Raw genomic sequence first — 24,511 nt, 5'->3', positions numbered from 1 at the left:
CTAACATACTCACTGCTAGTTCCTCCATAGCTTGTATGCATCATAGCTTCCATCTCACTTGTTTCATTCCCGTCTGACTTGTGTTATTGCTGTTTCTACCTCCCAAGTAGTCCATGCACCATTATTTCACTCCTGCCCCTTTCTCAGGCCAGTTCCTCTTCCAGAGATGGCTTCTGTTTAGTGGGCCATTCCATTCTCAACATGAATGTGATGACTGATGACCTTTTCATATGGATTCTTTATGTGTGATCTCTATGCCTAAGCTGGTTCTGTTCTTCCTGGGCAAAGAGCTTCTGTGTGGAGCCTGGGCAGACCAACCTTCCTTCTTTGATCCAGGAAAACTTTCTTGCTTCTCTCTTCTCACCTTATTATATAAACCACTTTCCGATAAGAGCTGCTCAAACCCATATTCTGAATGGGTTTATATCCCCATACAATCTTGGACTGTTTTGTTGTATTTTCAGTTTTGCCTTCTTGTCAGATTGGAAACCAGGCCTTCTTCTCTCCCAATCTTTTTCCTATCTTTCTCCCATTTAACCCATGCCTTTCCCAAGCTGACCATAGTCAGTTTAATGGGAAGCCCCCAAAAGATATGTCCATGTCCTAATCCCTGAGACCTATGAATATGACCTTATTTGGAAAAAAAAAATCTTTATAGATGTAATGAAGTTAAAGATCTTGGAGTGAGATCACCCTGTATTACCTAGGAGGACTCTAGACTCAGTGCCAATTGTCCTTACGAGAGACATAAGAGGAAAAGACACAGACACATGGAGAAGGCCATTTGAAGGTGGATTCAGAGACTGGAGGGATATAGTCACAAGGGATGCTGGAAGATGCAAAGACTGAATTGTCCCCTAGAGTGTAGCCCTACTGACACCTTGAGTTCAGACTTCTGGCCTCCGGAATTGTAAGCGAATAAATATTTGTTGTCTTAAGCCATCAAGTTTGTAATAATTTTTGATGGCAGTCCTAGGAAACTAACGTAGTAAACTTTTCCCAAACCTGACCAACCACCTCCCTATGGATTCAGTCAACAGATTATATTCAAGCTTTGTGTCTCTTTTCCAAATCAATCACTACATTTGATTTTTAGCTACTTTTTTTTTCCTTTCTCTGTCCCCTCATTTTGACTAATTTGTCAATATTTCTAACATCTCCACAGAAATACCATGTTACATTCCTCCCCTATTTCATTCCATCACAAAGGAAGTATGTAAAAAAATAAGTAAAATGTATGGAGAAGGGTGAATACAGAATACTGGGGACAAACCACAGTTATTAAAGATGTCTTAGAAGTTTCAACATAGAGGTTTGATTTCTATATAGCAAATTTCCACCTGGTTCTGGCACTACTTCAGGGGTTGGTATAAGTCCATCTATTCAGTCAGGGAAAATTAGTAAAGCACCTGTCTGCATAGCTGTATGATAGGATGATTGAGACATGTCCTTTTCTCCTAAGGAGCTCAGTTTGCCTTAATTTGATTAACTGTGGACTTGAATCAGTCGTGTCTGACTCTTTGCAACCCCATGGACTATACAGTCCATGGACTTCTCCAGGCCAGAATACTGGAGTGGGTAGCCTTTCCCTTCTCCAGGGGATCTTCCCAACCCAGGGATCAAACCCAGGTCTCCCACATTGCAGGCTGATTCTTTACCAGCTGAGCCACAAGGGAACCCCATATTTTTTGCATAGGTTCCCTTCCCTTTAGTAGAGCCCAGTTCCCAGGAGGATCAGCCAGGCTTATTTGGGAAAATTTGTAGTCAGTCTTACCAAAAGTCCCTGTAATAGTCCATGTTTAACTATTGCTGTCCTTAGTGGATCAGACCACTTCTTGCCTGCCTCCCCAGCAGGAATCCATATCAGGTCTACAGAGAAACAAATAGTCAGCGAAGCTTAATGGTCACATCCAAGATAATCTGCTCCCAGATACTTGTGTGTTAAAAATTAAGCTGACTTGGCTTGGTGACATTTATCCGACAGTACTGTGCTTAAGTCACTCAGTCGTGTCTGACTCTTTGTGACCCCATGGACTGTAGCCCGTCAGCTCCACTGTCCATGGGGATTCTCCAAGCGAGAAAACTGGAGTGGGTTGCCATTTCCTTCTCCAATCCCACAGTACTGGGTGCTGTGAAATAAAATATTAAAAAGTCATTGGTCTTTTCTTCCTGATAAGTATGCCTATGGGCTCCTCATGCTTCAAGCATCATTTCTTTTCTCTGGGTACCACATTTTTGATCCATAATACAAAAGTAATATGTACCCATAGCAGAAAATAATATACTATTAAAATAAAGAAAATAAAAATCACCCATAGTTCCACCACCCATTATCATTATCCCTACCTATTATCAGTAGGCAACTACTGATAATATTTGGGTATATCAAATATATCCAATATAAGAAATATATTTGGGCATATATTTTTATTTCTCTGCAGAGATAGATAATTTTTGCTTCTGTCAAAATAGGCTCATACTGTGCATATAATTTTGTAAACTGTTTTTTTCCAGCTCACAGTGCATTGTGAACATTTTCCCATCTATTAGAACAAACAGTGGGAAGTATCATTCTTACATCAGCAAGTTTTATCTCATGGCTGGCTGATTCAGCGGTCTCCTACTGGTCTTCCTCTACTGAGTCTTTTACAATTCCAGGCAGTTCTATTGGCTTCCAGATGGGTCTTCCAAAAATACTCTTTACACCCTAGATCAGAATCCCTGATGAACTTTCTACCTTCAACCTCTTCCAACTGCCCTGAGGGTGGAGTCTTCACCCAGACTTTTATTCCAGGCTTTTCTCAACAGACTCCAACTGATTTATGTACATTTGTTTTACATAATTTCTTCTGTAAATCCCTTTTTCAACAAGATTCTATCTAACATTATTACTTGTTATTTCCTGATAAGCTTCTCCACCTCCTCATCTTTGCTAAGGCTACTTCCTCTCTCCCCTACTCTCCTTCCTTGCCTGGGAGCTTCTCTGTACTTAATGTACACCATGATTTTTGTAACTGCAACTGTAACTGCAACTCCCAATGATCTTTCCCTCTTCCTCTAGAGTGTGTTATGACTATACCACTTGTCCTGACATATACAATAGACAGTAATTATCACTGAATGTCTGCACACGCCCCAGCCAGGAAGAGGAGCCTTGAGGGGAGGGGCTGAGTCCTCTGCTTCTTTGCCTCATAGAACTTGTCAACTAAACAATGGAAAATGTATGTTGATGTGGTGGTCAATGCATGGTAATGACAAATAAGCCACTTAAGGATAGATAATGTCCAAAAATGGGGGAAAAAACCCCAAATGAACAACAAATGCCAAGAGATAGTATTAAGTAAGTGATACATACCTTGAACAGTATTTAACTTTGTACAACAAGGACAGCAACATCAGTAACAACCATCACAGAACTATGCATGGAAAAGAAAAAACTCGATAACCAAGGAGATATTGACAAAATGTTAAAAACTGGAAGTCTGGATAAACGCATGACATTTTTTTTCCCTTCTTGTCTCCATGTCTCCCTGTTTCCTCTTAGTTGAATTTGTGATAAGCTTATAATAGATAAAATAGATTAAACTTTAAATTTTATTTTGTTTACAAGAGTAATGCATGTAAATTATAAAAACTTCAGACAGTACAGCCCTTGTTGACGCATAAGGTGAGAACTTGATGTTTATTTAGTCCAAAATGAGTTTCATTTAAATGTGAGGAAAGCTTGAAGTGTCTCCTACAAGAACTTCCTGTGATCTGCCACAGGGAAAGATTTAAATGAGAAAGAATCCCATAGGATCTTAGATCTGCTCTTTTACAACACCTTCCCTTTGAAAATGAACTGACTAGAGAAGTGAGGAAATACATCTTTTTATAAAAATGTATTAGATACTATGCTGTAGAGTGACTTGTGTAATAATGGCTTTTCTCACCCTAAGAAGACCAACAAATTTGAACTGAAGCAAGGGGATTTTTACCCATTACATATTTTTGGAAGGACCTTTAGGTTGGTTATTTTTTCAGCCCCATTGGGCATGGGTGATTTATATGGTAAGCCCTTTTGGAGTTTGACTCACTTCTCAGTTTTGCAAGACTGATGATGAATGCTTTTGTAAATCCACCTATAGAGTAATTAGTTGAGAACTCAATAACTTTTAATAAAGGCTAGCTTTCCTTCTTTCTTTCTTCTGGAATGAGATAATGGCTGTAGAAGGCTTTGGCACAATACCTGGCACATAGCGGGTGCTCAAAAATTTTTCTCTCCCTTCCTTCTACAGTATTTTAGATTTAAGTTGCCATAAAGTAGAAGTTTATAATATACTACCTTCAGTTCAGTTCAGTTCAGTCTCTCAGTCATGTCTGACTCTTTACGACCCCATGAATTGCAGGCCTCCCTGTCCATCACCAACTCCCGGAGTTCACTCAGACTCAAATCCGTCGAGTCGGTGATGTCATACAGCCATCTCATCCTCTGTCGTCCCCTTCTCCTCCTGCCCCCAATCCCTCCCAGCATCAGAGTCTTTTCCAATGAGTCAACTCTTCGCATCAGGTGGCCAAAGTACTGGAGTTTCAGCTTTAGCATCATTCCTTCCAAACAAATCCCAGGGCTGATCTCCTTCAGAATGGACTGGTTGGATCTCCTTGCAGTCCAAGGAACTCGCAAGAGTCTTCTCCAACACTACAGTTCAAAAGCATCAATTCTTCGGCTCTCAGCCTTCTTCACAGTCCAACTCTCACATCCATACAATGACCACAGGAAAAACCATAGCCTTGACTAGACGTACCTTTGTTGGCAAAGTAATGTCTCTGCTTTTGAATATGCTATCGAGGTTGGTCATAACTTTCCTTCCCAGGAGCAAGCGTCTTTTAATTTCGTGGCTGCAATCACTATCTGCAGTGATTTTGGAGCCCCCCAAAATAAAGTCTGCCACTGTTTCCACTGTTTCGCCATCTATTTCCCATGAAGTGATGGGACCAGATGCCATGATCTTAGTTTTCTGAATGTTGAGTTTTAAGCCAACATTTTCACTCTCCTCTTTCACTTTCATCAAGAGGCTTTTGAGTTCCTCTTCACTTTCTGCCATAAGGGTGGTGTCATCTGCATATCTGAGGTTATTGATATTTCTCCCGGCAATCTTGAATCCAGCTTGTGCTTCTTCCAGCCCAGTGTTTCTCATGATGTACTCTGCATATAAGTTAAATAAGCAGGGTGACAATATACAGCCTTGACGTACTCCTTTTCCTATTTGGAACCAGTCTGTTGTTCCATGTCCAGTTCTAACTGTTGTTTCCTGACCTGCATATAGGTTTCTCAAGAGGCAGATCAGGTGGTCTGGTATTCCCATCTTTTTCAGAATTTTCCACAGTTTATTGTGATCCACATAGTCAAAGGCTTTGGCATAGTCAATAAAGCAGAAATAGATGTTTTTCTGGAACTCTCTTGCTTTTTCAATGATCCAGCAGATGTTGACAATTTGGTCTCTGGTTCCTCTGACTTTTCTAAATCCAGCTTGAACATCAGGAAGTTCACTGTTCACATATTGCTGAAGCCTGGCTTGGAGACTTTTGAGCATTACTTTGCTAGTGTGTGAGATGAGTGCAATTGTGTGGTAGTTTGAGCATTCTTTGGCATTGCCTTTCTCTGGGATTGGAATGAAAACTGACCTTTTCCAGTCCTGTGGCCACTGCTGAGTTTTCCAAATTTGCTGGCATATTGAGTGCAGCACTTTCACAGCATCATCTTTCAGGATTTGAAAGAGCTCAACTGGAATTCCAGCACCTCCACTAGCTTTGTTCATAGTGATGCTTTCTAAGGCCCACTTGACTTCATATTCCAGGATGTCTGGCTCTAGGTGAGTGATCACACCATCATGATTATCTGGGTCGTGAAGATCTTTTTTGTACAGTTCTTCTGTGTATTCCTGCCACCTCTTCTTAATATCTTCTGCTTCTATTAGGTCCATACCATTTCTGTCCTTTATCAAGCCCATCTTTGTATGAAATGTTCCCTTGGTATCTCTAATTTTCTTAAAGAGAGCTCTAGTCTTTCCCATTCTGTTGTTTTCCTCTATTTCTTTGCATTGATTGCTGAGGAAGGCTTTCTTATCTCTCCCTGCTATTCTTTGGAACTCTGCATTCAGATGCTTATCTCTTTCCTTTCCTCCTTCTTTTCACTTCTCTTCTTTTCACAGCTATTTGTAAGGCCTCCCCAGACAGCCATTTTGCTTTTTTGCATTTCTTTTCCATGGGGATGGTCTTGATCCCTGTCTGCTGTACAATGACACGAACCTCCATCCATAGTTCATCAGGCACTCTGTCTATCAGATCTAGTCCCTTAAATCTATTTCTCACTTCCACTGTATAATCATAAGGGATTTGATTTAGGTCATACCTGAATGGTCTAGTGGTTTTCCCTACTTTCTTCAATTTAAGTCTGAATTTTGCAATAAGGAGTTCATGATCTGAGCCACAGTCAGCTCCCGGTCTTGTTTTTGCTGACTGTATAGAACTATAGTATTTTCTAATATACTATCCATTTATAATCTATCTATAACTTCTATATATATTCTAATATACTATCTTAGAAACCACCAGTTCTTTGAAGCACATACTTTTCTTTTGCTGAAATAGTGATTTGGTCTCTAATTGTTCCTGGCTATGTGTTAGCTCAGTTGATAAAGAATCTGCCTGCAATGCAGGAGACCCCAGTTTGATTCTTGGGTCAGGAAGATCCACTGGAGAAGGGATAGGCTACCCACTCCAGTATTCTTGAGCTTCCCTCATGGCTCAGCTGGTAAAGAATCCACCTGCAATGTGGGTGACTGGGGTTTGGGGTTTGATCCCTGGGTTGAGAAGTTCCCCTGGAGAAGGGAAAGGCTCCCCAACTCCAGTATTCTGGCCTGGAGGATTCATTGGACTGTACAGTCCATGGGGTGGCAAAGAGTCGGACATGACTGAACGACTTTCACTTTCATGTGACCATCACGATGTGGCTGTCCATACGTATAAATGTGTGCTGCAACTGTCAGAGTAGATGTCAACAGCTCAGAATAAACTCCCAGAGACTATAGTTGAGAATGTTGTTTTTTCTTTTTTAAGTTCCTGCATTACCAACACAAAGGATGACTGTATGGAGCGATGTGGATGTTGATGACTCTGAGTTAAACATTCAGAAGCATCAAACTCTGAATGTGAACACATTTTGGGAATACTTTAAATAGTTTATTCCCTTTACATTTTCTTTTATAGGTATGTATGTACAAGAATGAAATTTTGGGCAGAAAAGTCTAAGTGTAAAAAGACTCTTTGATAAATTTAAAATGTAAAATCTGAGGGATGAAAAAGCATTGTGTTATAATTGGCCACAATTTCTATTTTAGTGGTGTACAAGGTAATGATGTATCTTGTGGTTAATGGTATCTTAAATTGGATGAAGTATAATAATTCTAATTATCTTTGAAAACAAATTCTCTCTGTGTTAAGCTCTTTAGGAAAATCTTTTATCTAAAGACATGGCAAATATTTCCGACCAGTTTGTTGTATTATAAGGCAATGGGAGAAATTATACTAATGGCTATAATTTAGGAAGAATTAATGACATTTGTTAAAAAAAATATAAACAGACCTCTGTCCCTATTTCCTCCCAGATCTATATCCATGTTCCAGACAAAGCTTATAAAAAATTACTTTCCATGAAGAAGGCTGAGCAAAATAATCTGAATTGTGAATTTCTTCCACACCTGCTTTCTATAGCACTATGGCACCTTGCCTCAAATAAAGTGATAAATATGAAAGATATTGCTGATACATCTGTTGTGTCAGAAGTTTCAGATTAAGGAAATATTTATCAATGGCTGAAGGTATAGTTTGTGTTCACTGAAAACCTTAACTATCCTTTAATTATATTTGGTTTTGAACTTGTGGCTGGGGGTTTGAGAACGCTTATAGGGGTCCTAGTAGGGGTTCTTTGTTGAAACTTTTCTTCCAGGGAAGCGGAAGAGTAGACATCTGGAAGTTTCTTCTATTTAGCATAGCCTTGAGTGTTTTCAGTTTGTCCTTTCAGTTTTACTTATTATTCTAAAATCTGTGCCTATGCAAATGTGGGCCCATGCTAATTTTCATGGCTGGTTCAACTTGTCAGAATGTAATAATTTGTTCTTCAAACCCACGTGTTAAGTATTTCCGATAAATAGGAAACTTACATCCTAACAATTCCTCTTTTAATCACAAATAATAGGCACATAAAGTGGCTTGCCATCTGTACATTTGCATGTTTAAGATTCTTCACATATTAGCAGATTCTTTTCTGTTTTGAATGAATCCAGTTTTGCCTGGCTGCATACTTAAATGTTTCCTGGATCCTGTGGGCTGTGGTTTCCAATGGAATATAAAGCATAAGTTCTAAGCAGACTGAGCACAAGGCATTTGGCTCTGACTTTATCTGTGGGAAATCGAATCAATCAAAAATTTGCCAGGTAATTGGGAAAAAGTTTTTTGCTTGCATAATAAGAATAATGCATTATGAAGTATTTGGAAAGGTTGATTAAACAGTATACTCAAAAGCTACCAGGCATGGCTTATTTAACTGTTTGAAATTTTTAGACTTTCAATATTGAATTTCTTTCCCTCACTCATAATAAGACTAGGACTTCCTTCAAATTATAGTCATAAAATGGCACTATTTCAATCCTGTCTCACAGGAAGTCCTTGCAGTGAGGAGTAGTATGCACGTGGTTAAGAGCCAAGTCTCTGGAGGCAGGTACCCCGAGGTAAATCCCAGATCTCAGTTTTTAGCTTGTGTCAGCTTAGGCAAGTTGTTTAACTTCTCTGTGTCTTCCATTTTGTCACCTGTAGATTGGAGTTGATGACATGGCATCTCCCTTTGGGATTATGTGAGGATTGAGTAAACTAATATATCTGAAGTGTTCCTAAGAGTTCCTGGGACATAGGAAGTGCTGTGTGAGTGTCACTGATATTGGTGACTGCTGAGGTCTCTGGGTAAGCTTGTTTGTGAGGAGATTAATGACTTCCCAATAACCTTGCTATTAATAAATTGAGATGGATACTGAGATATCAAGTGTCTGCTGTGGTTCAAGCACTGTTTCATGCCATTCCCACAGTCATTCGAAGAGGCATGTTCGGGCACCTAGTTTTCTATAAGGATAGAGACACGGGGAAGTTAAAAGTCCCACTCAGTGACATATGAGAAAGAAGGGTCACAGTGGAGCTGGGATTCACACCCAGCTCCAACTGACCCCATATCCTAGAGTCCTTCCATGTTACCAGAAAGATGCTATGCATGAGCATGAGAAGATAGGATGCGAGTTAAGCAGCCTGTGGTCTCTTCCCAACCAGTTCTCTCACCATGACCCAGTGACCCTTTGACATAAACAGTATAGAATCCCAAATATCAGGTAATGAATACAGACCAGCTAAGACCCAGGCAAAATTGCAGAATAAGTGATAATTTGACTCTATGTAATTTTGCAACCTTCACATCTCTCTGTAAAAGAACCTCATGGAATCTTATAGCACAAGAGAGGGTCTTGGAAGTAGATGCACATCCCTCTTCTATTTCAGGGGAAGAACAGAAACAGAAAGAAAGAATAGAAAGTGATAAAGACATCCAAAGTCACAGGCAAAGTGACAGAGCTGGGTTTGCAACCAGGGCTAGGCCTGCCAGTGCAGGCTTCTCTCCATTGCCTCATGACATTTCTGAGGTTATTGATTACAGATGCTCAAAATAAAGCAAAGTCTTAATAGGGTGAGTTCACCAAATAAGGAGATCATTAAGAACAAGTACTAAAAGTGTCTTGAAGACCACTACCTCTTTGTATCAAGAGGCACCATGCAGAGGCTTCATGACTTGGTGGAAAGGAATAAATTTGGAGTTCTTCCTTGGAGTACATTTGTATATTTGCTTAGAATTGTGGAGTGGCATGATAATGATATCCATCATGGTCTTTTAATGACTTTTAGGAGCATTTCTTCAGAGAATTCCAATAGTTTATCTTGACCAATAATATAAAAATTAAAATAAAAACAATATTAACAACTATAGTTTGTTAGGACTGCCATAACAAAATACCATAGATTGGGTGACTGAAACAACAGAAATCTATTTTTTCACAATTCTAGAGGCTAGAAGTCCAAGGTCAAAGTATCAGCAGGGCAGGTTTCTGAGGCCTCTCTATTTGACTTGCAGGTGGATTCTTTCTCTCTGTGTCTTCACATAATCTTCTCTGTGTGTGTGTCTTGATCTCCTTTTCTTATAAGAACACCAGTCAGATTGGATTAGGGCCCACCCTCATGACCTCATTTTACCTCAGTTGCTTCTCTAAAGAACCAATCTCTAATATAGTCACATTCTGAGGTACTTATTTGGGGTTAGGACTTTAACATATGAGTTTGGGTGGGGGGACCCAATTCCACTCATAGCAATAGATACATCTATAGCTACATATATATCTACATCACCATTTGTGTGTCTTATTTGAACCCTAAATAATAATAGTGAGGATCCTGTGATCTGATTGTGTGACATGGAAAGGTATACATTTGAAATCTAATTTTCCCAGCTTAATTAGCATGTGACCCATTAGCACAGACTTATGAGGAAAGAGCATTCTCCCAGCAACCATTATCTAATTTCCGGGCCTTGAGACCAACTGCTCCGCTAATGCTGGGAAGGGTGAGCACAGCTAGGGGTATGTCACCAGGCTGCTGGCTGGCTGCCAGAAAGTCCATGTAGCATTAGATCTGGAAAGGCTCACTGCAGGCAACCAGAAAGAGGCTTGCAGTGTGAGCATTCCTCTGGCCTTGCTCCTTTGATTCTCTTTGAGGCAGGTACTAAAGGCGGACAGTTGTCCACACACAAGAGGTGCAGACATGAATGTGGGGCAGTTACTGGTGCCTTTCAAGTGAGCAGGCTGTGTAAAACTAGAATATGCAGGGCTTTCTCTTTCTTTCTTTTTTTTTAAGGATTCAAGTTTATAGAAAATTTTGGCATTTTCCCCATAACCCTCTCTTTCTCCTTTCTTCCCTTCTTTCTCACTTAGCTTCCTTATCATCTTCTCTCGATTATTAATATTTATGGAAGGCCTGCTCTGAACAAGGCGCCTTGCTTTGTCCTCTGGGGGATAAATAAGTGACTCATAAGTGCTCTCTCTGCCTTGCATGTTTTATTCTGATAACCTAGTCCCTGTTCTGGTTTTGGTTATGCTTTCAGGCGTTGCTCTGCTAGTTCTTGGCAAACCTGAAAGCCACTCAGTTAACAGTGTCCAGACCTCACACACCCTAACACACTGTCCCTCCTCCGTAAGAATGGGCAGCTCTCTTACCTCAGTCCTGAGCTGCCTTTCCATACCTTTTCCCCCTCAGCCTGTGCCCAAGCTGGAGCCACTGGCTCCTGATCCCTCTGTGGTGATCACCATGTTCCTCTGTCTTGCTTCCCAGGCTGCTTTATTCTGCCTCTCCCTCCTTTTCTGAGCTGTTCTTTCTGATTCCTCCTACTGCTTCCTCTTCTCACTTTGACTCTTTTCCTGATTCACATTGGTTATTCCCGATGAGCCAGCTTACTGTGAAAAAAAGAAAAGTTCTAATGGTCTGCTTCCTCTCTGCCCATTGTTATTTATTCCAGGGAACAAAATTTTGCTTCAGGAGCTACTTCCCTGCAGCTGAGGGTAAAAAGAAGGCAGCCTAGGTTCATTTGTCCCTTTCCACAATACTTACCTCTTCCTAAAGTCACTTCCCAACCACTAAACAGTAGGCACTATATTTATTTTGTTAAATAAGGAGGGGGAAGAGCATGGAGGGTAGAGGATGAGATTCCACATTGTCATATAAACCTTATATGCAGGTTATAAAATGTTATGATTTGATTCATTATGATTCATCTCTGGAATGAAATTCAAAATAGGTATGTATTCGATTTGAAAATTTCATTCATACAACTTAATTTGGGGAGAAGTAGTCAGAATTGCTATATATATATATATATATATATATATATATATATATATATGTCACATTGACACAGCCAGAGTGTATGTTCTCCTCACCCCAGCCAGTCTCTGGGAAGACAGACTTATTCCTCTCCAGCTAATCAAATTCATGTCCCAGGCAAAGTTCTGTAGTCTTTGAGGGCTGCCCGGGCTTCTGGAGGTCTAGCCTGCATCTAGGCTATCTTTGTATCCCAGCAACAAACAATCAGGTGCATAATAGGGATTCACTACAAATGTACAGGATAAATCAAAATGAAAAACTTTCTCTAGCCTCCTATAATCACTCTCCTGCTTAACTCTAGTGTACTTGCTGTCCGTACCACTCTTTCAAACTTTTTTAATTAATCTCTTTAAGGGTTATTGCCTTATTCTTCCCATCCAGGTTGCCAGTTCCTTGAGAAGGATAGTGCTTCATTTTTTTCTCCACATTTCTTTCTAATGCCTAATATGGAGATGGTGCTTACAAATATCATTGATTTAAACACTTCCTTTTTTCTTGACAGCAGTTTCTGTTGGGAACCACCTTTAGAGAGCTGATTTTGCAGAAGGTGCAGTTTTAATTTTAAAACTTAAAAAATTTTAATTAAAAAAATTTTTATTTTTGGTTGCACTGGGCCTTTGTTGCAGTACACGGGCTTCTCATTGCAAGTCTTCTCATTGCAGACACAAGCTTTAGAGCACTTGGACTTCAGGTGTTACACAGCACGCGGGCTCAGTAGTTCTGGTGCAGGGACTTTTTGCTCCCCTGCATGTGGGGTCTTCCAGAATCAGAGATCTAACCCTTGTCCCCTGCATTGGTAGGCGGGTTCTTAACCACTGGACCACCAGGGAAGCCCCACAGTTTTATTGCAAGCATATCTATCTAAAAAAAAGCTCTGACTGCCGTGCATTTCAAACAGATAAATTATTAGCCCCCTGCTGCTTGGTTTGGTTCAATCACACTTACTGAGGAGTTGCTTTGAATCTGATATTGAACCAGGCAATATTTCTGCCTCATAGGAACATTCAGAGAAGACAGGAGATGCCTTGCTGCCTACCCTTGACCTGGAGATAATGCTTGTCCTCACCAGCTGGTCATAGTCCCAGTCACATGCCCTGGACCTTTCTGGGTGGTGACTTGGACCTTCTGCTTAGCTAGTGCAGCCCCCTTCTGGGTGCACTAAATTGCTGCCTCCTCTCCCATCCTTCACCCTCCTTTGTGAGCCAGAATAGATTTTGCAGCAAGTTAAGTTACTTGACCGAAAAGTCTGCACTGTCTTTTCAGTAAACTTCAAACTAATTTGCTTAAGAAGTAAGTAATATGCAAATGTGAAATAAATGCTGGTAAGGCTAATAACAGGGATTTCAAGCTGTGTTGTAACAAACCAGTCACAGAGTATTCACGTGTTAATTCACTGGCATGTTCTCTGGCATAAGCACCCCCATCCTTCCTTCCCCCATTCCAACTGTTGTACTGCAGCAGAATTTGGTCTGAGTCTGGGCAGAGTCCCTCTTGAAAAGCAGCCCTCCAGCTTCTATTACAGCAAGAGTCTGGTGAAAGTGATTCTTGCTTTCCCCTCGCACACAAAGGCAAGGAGCTCTTTAAAGGGACCTTCCTGCTCCTCCATGCAGCCGCAAACCGTGTGGGTACGGATTCAATGACCCAGGCTTTTGCCTGAAAATGAATGGGGAGGGGTCTTGAGGAGCTCCTAGGACCTCCCGGAGTGGGCCAGGGAGGGAGCTGACAGCCTGAGTGGATGGAGAGCACCGGTCCCTGGGGAGCGGCTTGCCATTAGCTGCTTCTTGGGATGCTCCACGCGCCAGTAGAGCATCCTGCCTTTGGTCCAGAGGGTGCTAGCGGCGCATCTTGCGGTATGCCTGCGTGGATTTGAGCCATCGCCCAGAGGCGAACCCGCATTCAGACACGGCGGACGGGCCTCTGCCAGGGCTGCGTGCAGTCAGCACGAATGCTTAGCTCCAGGCGTCTGCCCAAGCCTCCCGACTACATGGATTTGGCTGTTTAATCAAGCGAGATTACTGCCTGGGAAGATTTGCGAGCCTGATCCGCGCTCCAGCTGCTGTGACAACTTAAGGGCTGGCTGTTTACTTCTGTTGGTGTCTGGGACTCTGTCCTGCACCGCAGCCACTCCTGCCACTTTCCCGGACTCTGAAGTCAGCCGCGAGGACTCCTCTGCCGGCATTCCGAGGAAGAGGGAGCAAGGAGGGGTTAAAAGACGAGCAGACCCTCCCAACTGCTCGATCTCTCCTGACTGCCTGTATTCTGGGGTTCTGAGAGGGACCGCGCGGTGCCCGGGGAAGCAATGCAAGTCTCCATAGCCTGCACCGAGCATAATTTGAAGAGTCGGAATGGTGAGGACAGACTTCTGAGCAAGCAGAGCTCCACCGCCCCCAATGTGGTGAACGCAGCCCGGGCCAAATTCCGCACGGTTGCTATCATCGCTCGCAGCCTAGGGACCTTCACCCCTCAGCATCACATCTCTCTCAAAGAGTCCACTGCAAAGCAGACTGGCATGAAATATAGGTATGGACGTATTGCTAAGATTCCCTCTGCCCCGGGTTTCTGTGTTGTATTACAGGTGTAGTGGAGACAATTCAGCGGTTTTGAAAAGTGACTGACTTATTGGTGGGCTGCATAATTTAGAATTTTCAGGTGTCTTTAAAATAGGAAACGTGCCTTTCCTTAGGAAAGTGGAAAGCCCAAGGTGGTTGTGTGGTGTTGTATTATGTATAGGATTTAAAAACTGTGGCCCATTTTGTATATTCTAAAGTGTTATGAACACCTTAAGAGCTGTATGAATTTCGTCTTCAGAGAATAACACAGCAGCTGAAAACTGGTATTGAGATTAGAGTAGCTTTTCAAGAGCAAATGTGCCTGTCCTATTTTATGGTACAGACTGTAGTTTCTGTGATTATACTATTAAAAATAGTTTTCCATCTAGTACTGTATTCTTATTTATCTTTTGAAAGCTCAAGTTGACAAATGCTGGGCAGTCTTTTAAGGAAGTTCTGTTACAGGGAAGAAACACCTATACTGGTAAGTTAGTTTGAACACTGACATACTTAAACCCAAATTATTCTTGAAATACAGTGCAGACCTTATGAAATATGGAGAAAAAGTCAATTGTTGTAATATTACTGATTTCTTCATAGATTTTTAATCTCCCCTTCCCTCTATGCTGCTTTCCAGAGCTGGAAATCTTCCTGGTAATAGTTGATGCTCTCTTTAATAGGGAATGACTGAAATCTGAAAAGTAGAAAATTTCATTATTCAATTCTGTGACTCTTGCCTCCTCATTGTATTTGTTTTGTGCCGAATCTTTCTGACTTTCTTTCTTTAAAACTCCTGTGGTTTTTGTCTCTGAAAGTCTTTGCAGATGTAGAGAAGAGCTTATGATGCGTTTTCCAAAGGCTTTGGTGATTCTAGTTTGCTGATACGACTTTGTCCATTATTTATATTTAACTTTCCTTCATCTTTGTTAGGAACCAGGTTTTAGGATGAAAGGAACTTAATGCAATTAAAATAACTCCCGTGAACACTTAAGACTAGGTTTTCCTTGTGGGGATTCTGAAATAAGCATTCAAACCAATTTCTATAAAAGTTGTCCTTGAAAAAAGTTTCTTTGCAGAGTTAACAGGGAATCTCATTGAAAAAACAGCAAGCCCTGTTGTTTTGGTATATTTTTGAGCCATTAAGAAATAAAGCCTTGAATTTGATGGGGTAGACTGACTGAAAATTTATAGCTAAAGCGCTTTGCCCCAACTGCGGTACAGTGCAAGCAGCCTAACTCCAGACAACTCCTTGAAGTATCACTGGTGTGAGGACCTCTGCTTTTCTTGATATTTCCAGGGTGGAGAATGGGGCCCCATGACAGGTTGGTAACTAGGACTGCAGTCTTGAGTGCACTGGCATTTTCTATTGCTGCTTCTGTGGCACACACCCAGCCTCTGCCCCGTGGCCACGATACTGCTCCGGGTGCACTTCAGCAGCTCTGATGGAGATGGAGAGGAGTTGCTGCCTTCTTGGGCAGGGCCCCTGGGAATGGTACACTCAGGGTTAAAGCAGACTGCAGAGGTAATTTGAACCGTGGCCTTCAGCAGCACCTTGAGCTCTCTTTTTGTAAGCCAGAAGGGATAAATAGTAACACCCTTCATTTCTTGTGGCAGAGTTTCATAGTTGCTTGTGAATTAGTGTATTGGAAGAGTTTCCTCTTACGAAAGCAGGAGATTGCCATTATGGTTTTTCTGGTAATGTAGCTCAGCTCAGTTTGAATGATAATACACACCAGAAGCTCAGTGTATAAGATTCACTTGGGCATCTTTCATTACTACCAACTAAGGACAGCTCTTTCCTGACAAAAAGCTAGCAATCTGCAGTCTTCAGGACAACTTGAAGTATTTGCTGTTTATGGTGACTGGACATTACCTGGTTTCTACTCCCCCTCTTATTCTGAATTGTTCCATCTATGACAGGCAGGTGGTTTTGTGTGTGTGTGAGTGTGACTTAACTCCTTTGTCTTTCAAATTCTACTTAGAGTGACCTTTCAGGAAAGAGATCAGGAGATTATGCCAAATGTACACTAAGACTTTCTTAGGGTTGGAGAAAGAAAGAAGAGAAAGACAGAAGTAGGGAGGGACAGAAGTAGGAGGGAAAGAGACTATAATATACTTTATAAAAATGATAGAAATATTCTATTAGTTATATTTTTTGGCATTGATGTCACTAAAATATATTGTGCATGCAAAAAGTATTTATTACTAATAATGTAGCAAAAAATTTAAAAAATAATGCCATAGACTTGGGGAGGTAATTGGCTTGGGTAAACAATCAGGAGAATGCCTGAAGGCACTAGAATGGAAAATCAGTGGTTAATTGTGTTTATAATAATATTCTCATCCTTGAAAATGATTTCCATTGGCACAACTTAACTGGGATCCATGAATCCTATAGAAAGTAAAAATATTGTCTTTGTGTATATTTTTGAGGAGAGGGTTCATAGCATTGGTCAGAATTTTTAAAGTGCTTACCACTCAGTAATTGTCAAAAAAATGTTATGGAATGAAGAGATACCCATTTAATCAACAAATATTTACTGAGCACCTGTTCTGTGGCAAGAACCCTATTAGAAATGGGTACGCAAATGTGTAGAAACCAGATAAGGTTTGGGGTTCACATTCATATGAAAACAGACCATGAATAAGCAAACTCACAAATACATAATAATTTTATACTATAAGATGTTTTTATGAAGGTCGTATTTTTGGGGTTCATAGTCAGACCTCAACCAACCTATTGGTCCATTTTGAGGTTACCGTCTCAGTTATGGTTGCATCTTGGGGCACAAGTCATTGTGCCCATATCTGCCATCTATTTGCCATCCCAGGGACTTCTTTCAGGTTCCAGCCTTGCTGTAGGGGGCTACCTGGCCATTGAGGACCTACTTACAACCCTGAGTAGAAGATTTCTACTCATTTAATACCTTATGACTTTTAAAGCAAAACTCATAGCTTATAATTTCCATCCTGACATTGCCAACCTGACATTAATCAGAAACTCATGAACTTGGGACTTTAGAAAGAATTAATATACACTTGTATGAAACACCTGAATTTTGCAAGAATACTCAAAGCCACTTTTACCTTCACATCAGCATTGTGCAAGAATCTTGCATAAAATTAACTATTGTTTCAAGGCTAATGGTGAGAAAAAAAATCCACCAGAGCAATCTGCTATTCAAATGTCACTGTAAGTTCAAGAGAACAAAATTCCATCTAACATTTATCTTGGGAACTATCTTGTGTGTAGATAATACAGGACTATTGTGTTTCTTATAGTTTTTATACTTGTGCCTTATTAATACATAAGAGGTCCTTTATCTTAGTTTTGCATATATTTTTAATATTAGAGTTCATCACACTGTTAGAGTTTGATATACACTCTGCAGGTATACATGATAGATGTTTACATGATATATATACATGTGATGGGTATCACATAGAGGTAGATACATACATCAACCTTTTATCCTAAGAAAGGCAAATCACTCAGAAAAGGAATTAAGCCAGCTTTTTTTGGTTGCTTTTGTTTAATTGATTTATTGGGTGTTTTTTTTAAGATTTTTTTTTTTAGAATGATCCAGCTACTAGTGATTGACGTGATCTCAGAGCTTTTGTTATTCATATTTGAGCACATTTGTGCTGATAAGCTACTCCTCTATTCCAAAATTTTTACTTTAGTTCCAGAACAAATTGAATGTCAATGAACCCAATTTCATGAAAAAAGTATTATTTGTAACATATACATTTGTACCAATATAACTTTGTGTTATATAGTTGCATAAAACATGCTTTGAAATTCTTAAGAGAATTATTTACAAGAAGGAAATTGTCTGAGCAATAATCTTTAATTCCACTATAAAACTTCTCCTTTTTTGGAGTCAATCCATTTTACCTTTTTTTTTTGTCATTATTAAATTTTTTAATTCAAATAATTATAGATCACAGAAATTCACAAAAAAAGTACAGGGAATTTTTATGTAACTAAATGATTTTTCTCCATTGAGAACATCTTGTATAACTATAGCACAGCATCAAAACTAGTAGACTGACATTACTGCAATCCACAGAATTTGTTCAGATTTTACTGGTTATCAGGTATTCATGTGTGTGTATTTCTATGTCTGTGCAATTAACCACATGTAGAAGTTTGTATAACTGCCACCACAATGAAGCATTAAAATTGCTTCATCACCACAAGGCTCCCTCATACTACCCCTTTACAGTCACATCCATCCTCTTTGGCAGTCCTTAATCCTTAGCATCCACTAGTCGCTGATCCTCTATAATTTGTTGTTTCAAGAACATTATATAAATGGGATCATACAGTTTGTAATATTTTGGCATTGGCTTTTTCCATTCTGCATAACTCTCTTGAGACTCATCCAGATTGTGTGTATCAATAGTTCATTCCTTCTTACTGAGTAGTAGCTCATGGTAAGGATGTTTCATGATTTTTTTAACCATTCATTGAGTGAAGGACAATTGGGTTATTGTCATCATAGATAACTTCAGATTAGAGAATTATTCCCAAATTTCTTCATTGCCATTCTGTAGCTCAAGGGATAAAATCCCAGCTACCTAGCATGGTACCTGAGATCCTTCATGGTCTGGCATTCAGCATGCTTTACAGTCACTACTCTGTTCTTATCTCTGACAACTTGGTTTTATCAGAAGTACCTACTCGAGACAGCAATTCCTTATAGTACCCTGGATCTTCTTGGTTTTTTATGCCTCTGTATCATTTTCCATGCTAGTCCTTCTACCCCTGGGATTCTCCTACCTCCTTTAGACAGTTAGGCAAGCTACCATGCATCCTCTAAGACCCAACTCTAGCCTAACCTTCTTTGTGAAACCTTGCCTGGCTGCACCCCGTACAGCACTAAACACTTGTTCTTTAGTGCGTCCACTGCATCTGATTCTTATTTCTGTTATGGAATTTATTGATCATGTAGTGTTGCTATTATCCATTTGCATCTGTATCTTCCCCATTAGTCTGTAAACAGCTTGAGGTTTGACTCTGGCTCATCTCTATAACCCCAGAGTCTAACCTGGCACCTGGCACATAATAACTGCTCAATAAATGCTTGGAAAATGAATGACCACACATGCAGGATACTGTGTAAAATGCTGGGGATACAGACTGAGGGTCCTCTCTTGAGTATTTCCAGTTTAGTATGGTGGTGTGGTGTGTGTACTCAGTCATGTCCAATTCTCTGTGACCCCATTGATTGTAGCCTGCCAGGCTCCTCTGTCTTTGGGATTTCCCAGGCAAGAATACTGGAGTGCGTTGCATTTCCTCCTCCAGGGGATCTTCCCAACCCAGGGATTGGACCTGTGTCTCCTGCATTGGCAGGCAGATTCTTTACCACTACATCACCTGGGAGGCCCAATGTGGCTAGATACCTGCATGAAAAGGCTGCACATGTTAAGTGATACAAAGAATAATTGTTGCTATAGTTTGAGGAGCCATCATTCATTAGGGGCTGTAGGAGTTAGGGAGAGGTTTCATGAGAAAGATCAGGGAAGCTTGATGTTGAGAAAGGAGAAATACCAAGATGAGCAGAAAGGAGGATGAGATCTTATAGACTGCAGCAGAGGAGCAGCCTGTCCCAAAGGCTGTGCGTGGAGTCCTGAGAAATAATGGAGTAGGGCAGAGAGTTCATACAGGGAAGTGGTGAGAGGGCATCCTGTAGAGGCAAAGAGGAGTTGGATGTAAGGGGAACATCAGCAGTGAAGAATCATTTCAGATTTTTGAACAAGGTGTCTGGTTACAAAGTTCTATTAAGAAGAAATTAATCTGGCAGCTGTTCCAAAAAAAAAAAAAAAAAAATCTAAGAGTTGTAAGTTTGAAACAAGAGAATTTATGTTGAATTTCAAGGCACTTTCTATTTTCCTATAAAAATAAGACTACATAAAAAAGGCTCGGACCAGATGCCTTTCTCAGGCCCTTCCTCCTCTAGCCTCTTTATTAAAGCACACATCTCATCCACAGTTCTTTACCTCCCACGAATGGTGGGCAGATTTTGAATCAAAGCAATTGAAGTGAAAGATCAATCTTGTCAGCTGATTACGTAAAAAGCACTGAGTGTGTGTGAGTGTGTGTGTATGCTTGTGAGCTTCCGTATGGGGAAAAGTGGGAGGAAATAGGTGGGCTGAAGAGGAGGAAGGGGAGAAGTGCCAGCTCTGTGGCTGTTTCAAATAGAGATATTTGATTTTAGTCCAGAGAAGAGAGCAGCTTGGATATTTAAAATGCCGTTTTGGGGGAGAGCGGGTAAAGAATGCCATTGTCATGTGCACTTATCCACACCCCATGGGTGTGGGCTTTCCTCTCTTCCTCAAAGCAAAATGATGAAAATGGGGTAGGTGGAGAAACCTTCCTAAAAGTTGGTTGCTGATTCAGTCTCATAGAGTTTATTCCACCTCTGCAAGTCATCAGCCAGAAGTCTGGCATCCATGGGATGGTGAGAAAATGGTAGGAGGGGAGGGAGCCTCCTGCAACTGGTAGGCAAACGTAGTTCCAGGTCTGCAGCTCTGGAAATGTATGTGTGCACGATCTGTGTGTGTGTGTGTGTGTGTACACACATGCACAAGTAAAGGAATCTACCCAAGTATTTCCAGAAAGAACTTGTTTTCTAGCTGAGATCTTCAGTTGGCTTACTATATTTGGAGCCCTTAATCCTAAATCCATTCAGTGACCCTCTTTGGACGTGCACTCATTATAGAAATTCTTTTTTTAAAAAATTTCTGTAAACATTTGCACTTGTGGTAATTTGAGAAATGTTCTGAGAGAAGGAGGAGAAAAAATTCCATTACATTGAAAAGGGAAATCAGATTCATAAGTTTCACTTTGATTTTTTAAATTAATTTCATCAAATGCGTAGTTTGTCATTACTATATGAATTCATGAACAGATGAGACTTGGGTCCAGTGAATTGATCAAAGTATAGGACTCCTGGTTTCTTTGAGTATGTTTCACAACTTTTGTTTTGAAAAAAAGAGAATACCAGTTTATGAGAAGAACTGAATTCACATGTATTGATCCATCCATTTCCTTATAAGAATTTCAAAGCCATTTTGGGAGTCATCAGAAATAATAAAAAATAATTTGATGCTGCAATTTTAATTATGTTGTGTGCTTAAAAATATTTCTATGACCAGTTTTCCACTCTTTTCAGAATTAGAAGATAAGAGTGATAGAGACTGAAGGATTAAGGCCAAAAAAAGTCTTTCAAATTTCCACTTCAATACTGAGAATTTTTAATCCTATATAATCACAGAAATAAATGAATTAGCAGTGGTTGTTGTCACTGAGGAAACTTCAGACTCCATCTAGTTCGGTCACATCATTTTATGCAGAATGACCAGTTCCTTGATCACAGTTACTCAAGGAGCTGATGAAAGGGTCAAGGTCAAACTCAGGTCCTGGCTCCAAGAGCAGGATTCCTTATGCTCTGTTAGCTTCTACATGGTAGCTGCTTGATCATGCCCCATTTTTTAACACAGGAAAGAAGCACAGAGCATGAAACACTTCTAGAAGGGACAATTCCTTTCTATACATGTGCATAGTCTGCAGTTCAAGCTTTTATCTCTAGAAGAAGGAAAGCCCTGCTGTGCATTCGAAGAGCCAGACCAGCTTCCTTCGTCTCCTGCAGAGTTGTGAGGACCCCAAAGTGCCCCTGGGGCAGCTCTCTACTTATACTAATTCTGAAGCTGAACATAAATTAACTTTCAGATGACAGTGTGCTTGGTATTACAGTTTCTAAATAACTGGTGTCTCAGAAAGAAATCTACAAACCCTTGGGCGCAGGTGATAGGACAGGAATACATGTCAATCCTGGATATGAAATGCTCCTTAGGGCATTCAGCACTGAACATACTTCACTCTCCTCCATGCTTTGAGATTACTTTGAAAACTTGCTCCTGAGACTCAGAATCAAAATGCATTTTAAAAAAACCCTTGCAGGTTGATTTTCAGTTACTCAGATTGGAAACCAAAACAGAAGCCCAGCAGTGATTTTTTTTTTCTTGGAATCGACAACTAGGGAGGACTCTGAGAGTCCTCACACAGGCCATCTGGTCCAGCTCTCATGAGAAATCTGTCCTGTTTTTCCAATTTGCACTGTGCAGCAACTACTTGTAAAGGCCCCTGAAGAAATATTGTGTAATCTCCTTTCACAGCAGTCAAGAAAAAAAAATTTTGGCTCATTTTTCTATGAATTAGAATCATTCAGTAAGCTCCGAAATCCTCGAGGAAGCAATAAAGTGAAGGCTCTTAGAATTCTTGTCTGTCGTCTGGACCCTAATAGTCAAAAGTCAGGCTGCAAATGGTAATAGAAAATTGAGAGGCAAGAAAGCAGGGGCACAGCAGTGAGGCAAGATGGGGAGCACCATGTCATGCTGGAGGCTCCCAACCTCCTGTTGATATCTGGGGAGGAGAGTCTTTCCCATTCTGGTCCCAGCACCTGCTCTCCTGGCCTGACTGTTCTGCTGCTAAATGATCCAAGTCGAAAAGATACTTCACCATGAGAAAATTCCTCCTTGTGATCAATTCAGCTCCTTTCAAGCTGCATTGGAAGCTTCTTGGTTTGTCCTCAGTTGAAAGGAAAATGAAAGTGTTAGTTATTCAGTCGTGTCTGACTCTTTGCAACCCCGTGGACTGTGGCCTACCAGGCTTCTCTGTCATGAAATTCTCCAGGGAAGAATTCTGGAGTGGGTAGCCATTCCCTTCTCCAGGGCATCTTCCCAACCTAGGGATTGAACCCGGGTCTTGAGATAGCTATAAGTATCTGCTTCATAAGTCCTCTGGTACTTGAAAACCATTACTAGGACTCAGCCTTCAAATTTCTAGGATGGTTCCTCCTCCTATACTTCATTTTCTGATGCCCAGCTGCAATTATGACTCTCACCTAAAGCCTCTATCCATCCAGAGCTGGATACAATTCCAAGTGTAGCTCTAGACTTTTTAGTACAGAATCATAAGATTACCTAATAACAGAAACATGCTCTGTCCCCTTGTCTGCATTCCATTGTTATGCTTACTGTTTTAGAAGAAAACAATACATTTTAACATTTTGAGCCAATCTTTGAAAAAATTGCTCTGAAACATTTTTAAATGTTCTGACCCATTTATTTGAATAATGGAGGATCCTTCTGCTGATATGTAGCAACTCTTATGAGATAATATGCTCTAAAGGTTTTAATGGTGACAGTTGAAATCTCTTGGGTTAAAGAAATATGAAAAAGGTTAATTCTGACATGTAAGTTTCAATAGCATTTGAGTATCTAGATAGAAAAACTAACAGCTTGCAATATGATTTATTTGCCTTTTGATATGCTCTTATAGAGATTCTTTTAATCTAGCAGGTTTTAATGTAAAAGCAACTGTGCGTGACTAGCTTTATTAGCAGAAAAAGTTTTCTGTATTAGTAATTAACATCCTCCAAGACAATATCCCTGAAGGGACTTAACCGCAGGAAATTCCAAGCATAGTGTTCTCCATGATGAGTTTGTTATCTATTGGAAGGCCCATCTGCTTTGACAGAGCTCTTATATAAGAAAAGTGAGCTTTTCCCTGAAGAACATATGCTATTAAGGCACCCTCTTTTCCATTTCTTTGAAATGAATTTCCACATTAAACTTGGTTTTTGTGTTATGGGGTTTTGTTGTTAGTGTCTTTGGCCTGAGACCACAGCAACAAGCTTGTTATAAAAATCAACTGCGTAAACAACATGGCTTTAATGAATGCTATTCTCTCTCAACAAAAACCAGCAAAGAATTCCTCTGAGGCATTTGATGAAAATAGACCTTTTGAGTCACTCCTTCTCCATTTTCTACGTCTATATGAATAAGCACTTCTGCGTTATGGAGTTTTTGCACTTACTGAAAAGAATGGAAATGCTCAGAAGATATCTTCATCTGATCACAGAGGGTTTTCATCTTAATGGAAAACATAG

General features: G+C 40.3%; 1 protein-coding gene across 2 annotated transcripts in view; it reads left to right on the top strand.

The window, feature by feature from the left end:
* Nucleotides 1–24,511, top strand: part of KCNAB1 (potassium voltage-gated channel subfamily A regulatory beta subunit 1) — a 443,860-nt gene that overhangs the window by 138,248 nt on the left and 281,101 nt on the right. Inside the window, exon 1 of one of the 2 annotated variants that reach the window (XM_019960426.2) lies at nucleotides 13,464–14,523. The exons of the other annotated variant lie outside the window; for it this stretch is intronic. Within the exon in view, the coding sequence (XP_019815985.1) occupies nucleotides 14,303–14,523 (221 nt within the window). The 5' untranslated portion in view covers nucleotides 13,464–14,302. Of the gene's footprint in view, nucleotides 1–13,463; nucleotides 14,524–24,511 lie in introns of those variants that run through there. 2 annotated transcript variants of the gene reach the window in all.

Source organism: Bos indicus, chromosome 1 (assembly GCF_029378745.1).
Source record: "Bos indicus isolate NIAB-ARS_2022 breed Sahiwal x Tharparkar chromosome 1, NIAB-ARS_B.indTharparkar_mat_pri_1.0, whole genome shotgun sequence".
NCBI classification, from domain to species: domain Eukaryota; kingdom Metazoa; phylum Chordata; class Mammalia; order Artiodactyla; family Bovidae; genus Bos; species Bos indicus.
The sequence above is the reverse complement of the archived record's forward strand: the minus strand, read 5'-3'. Positions and strand labels throughout refer to the sequence as shown.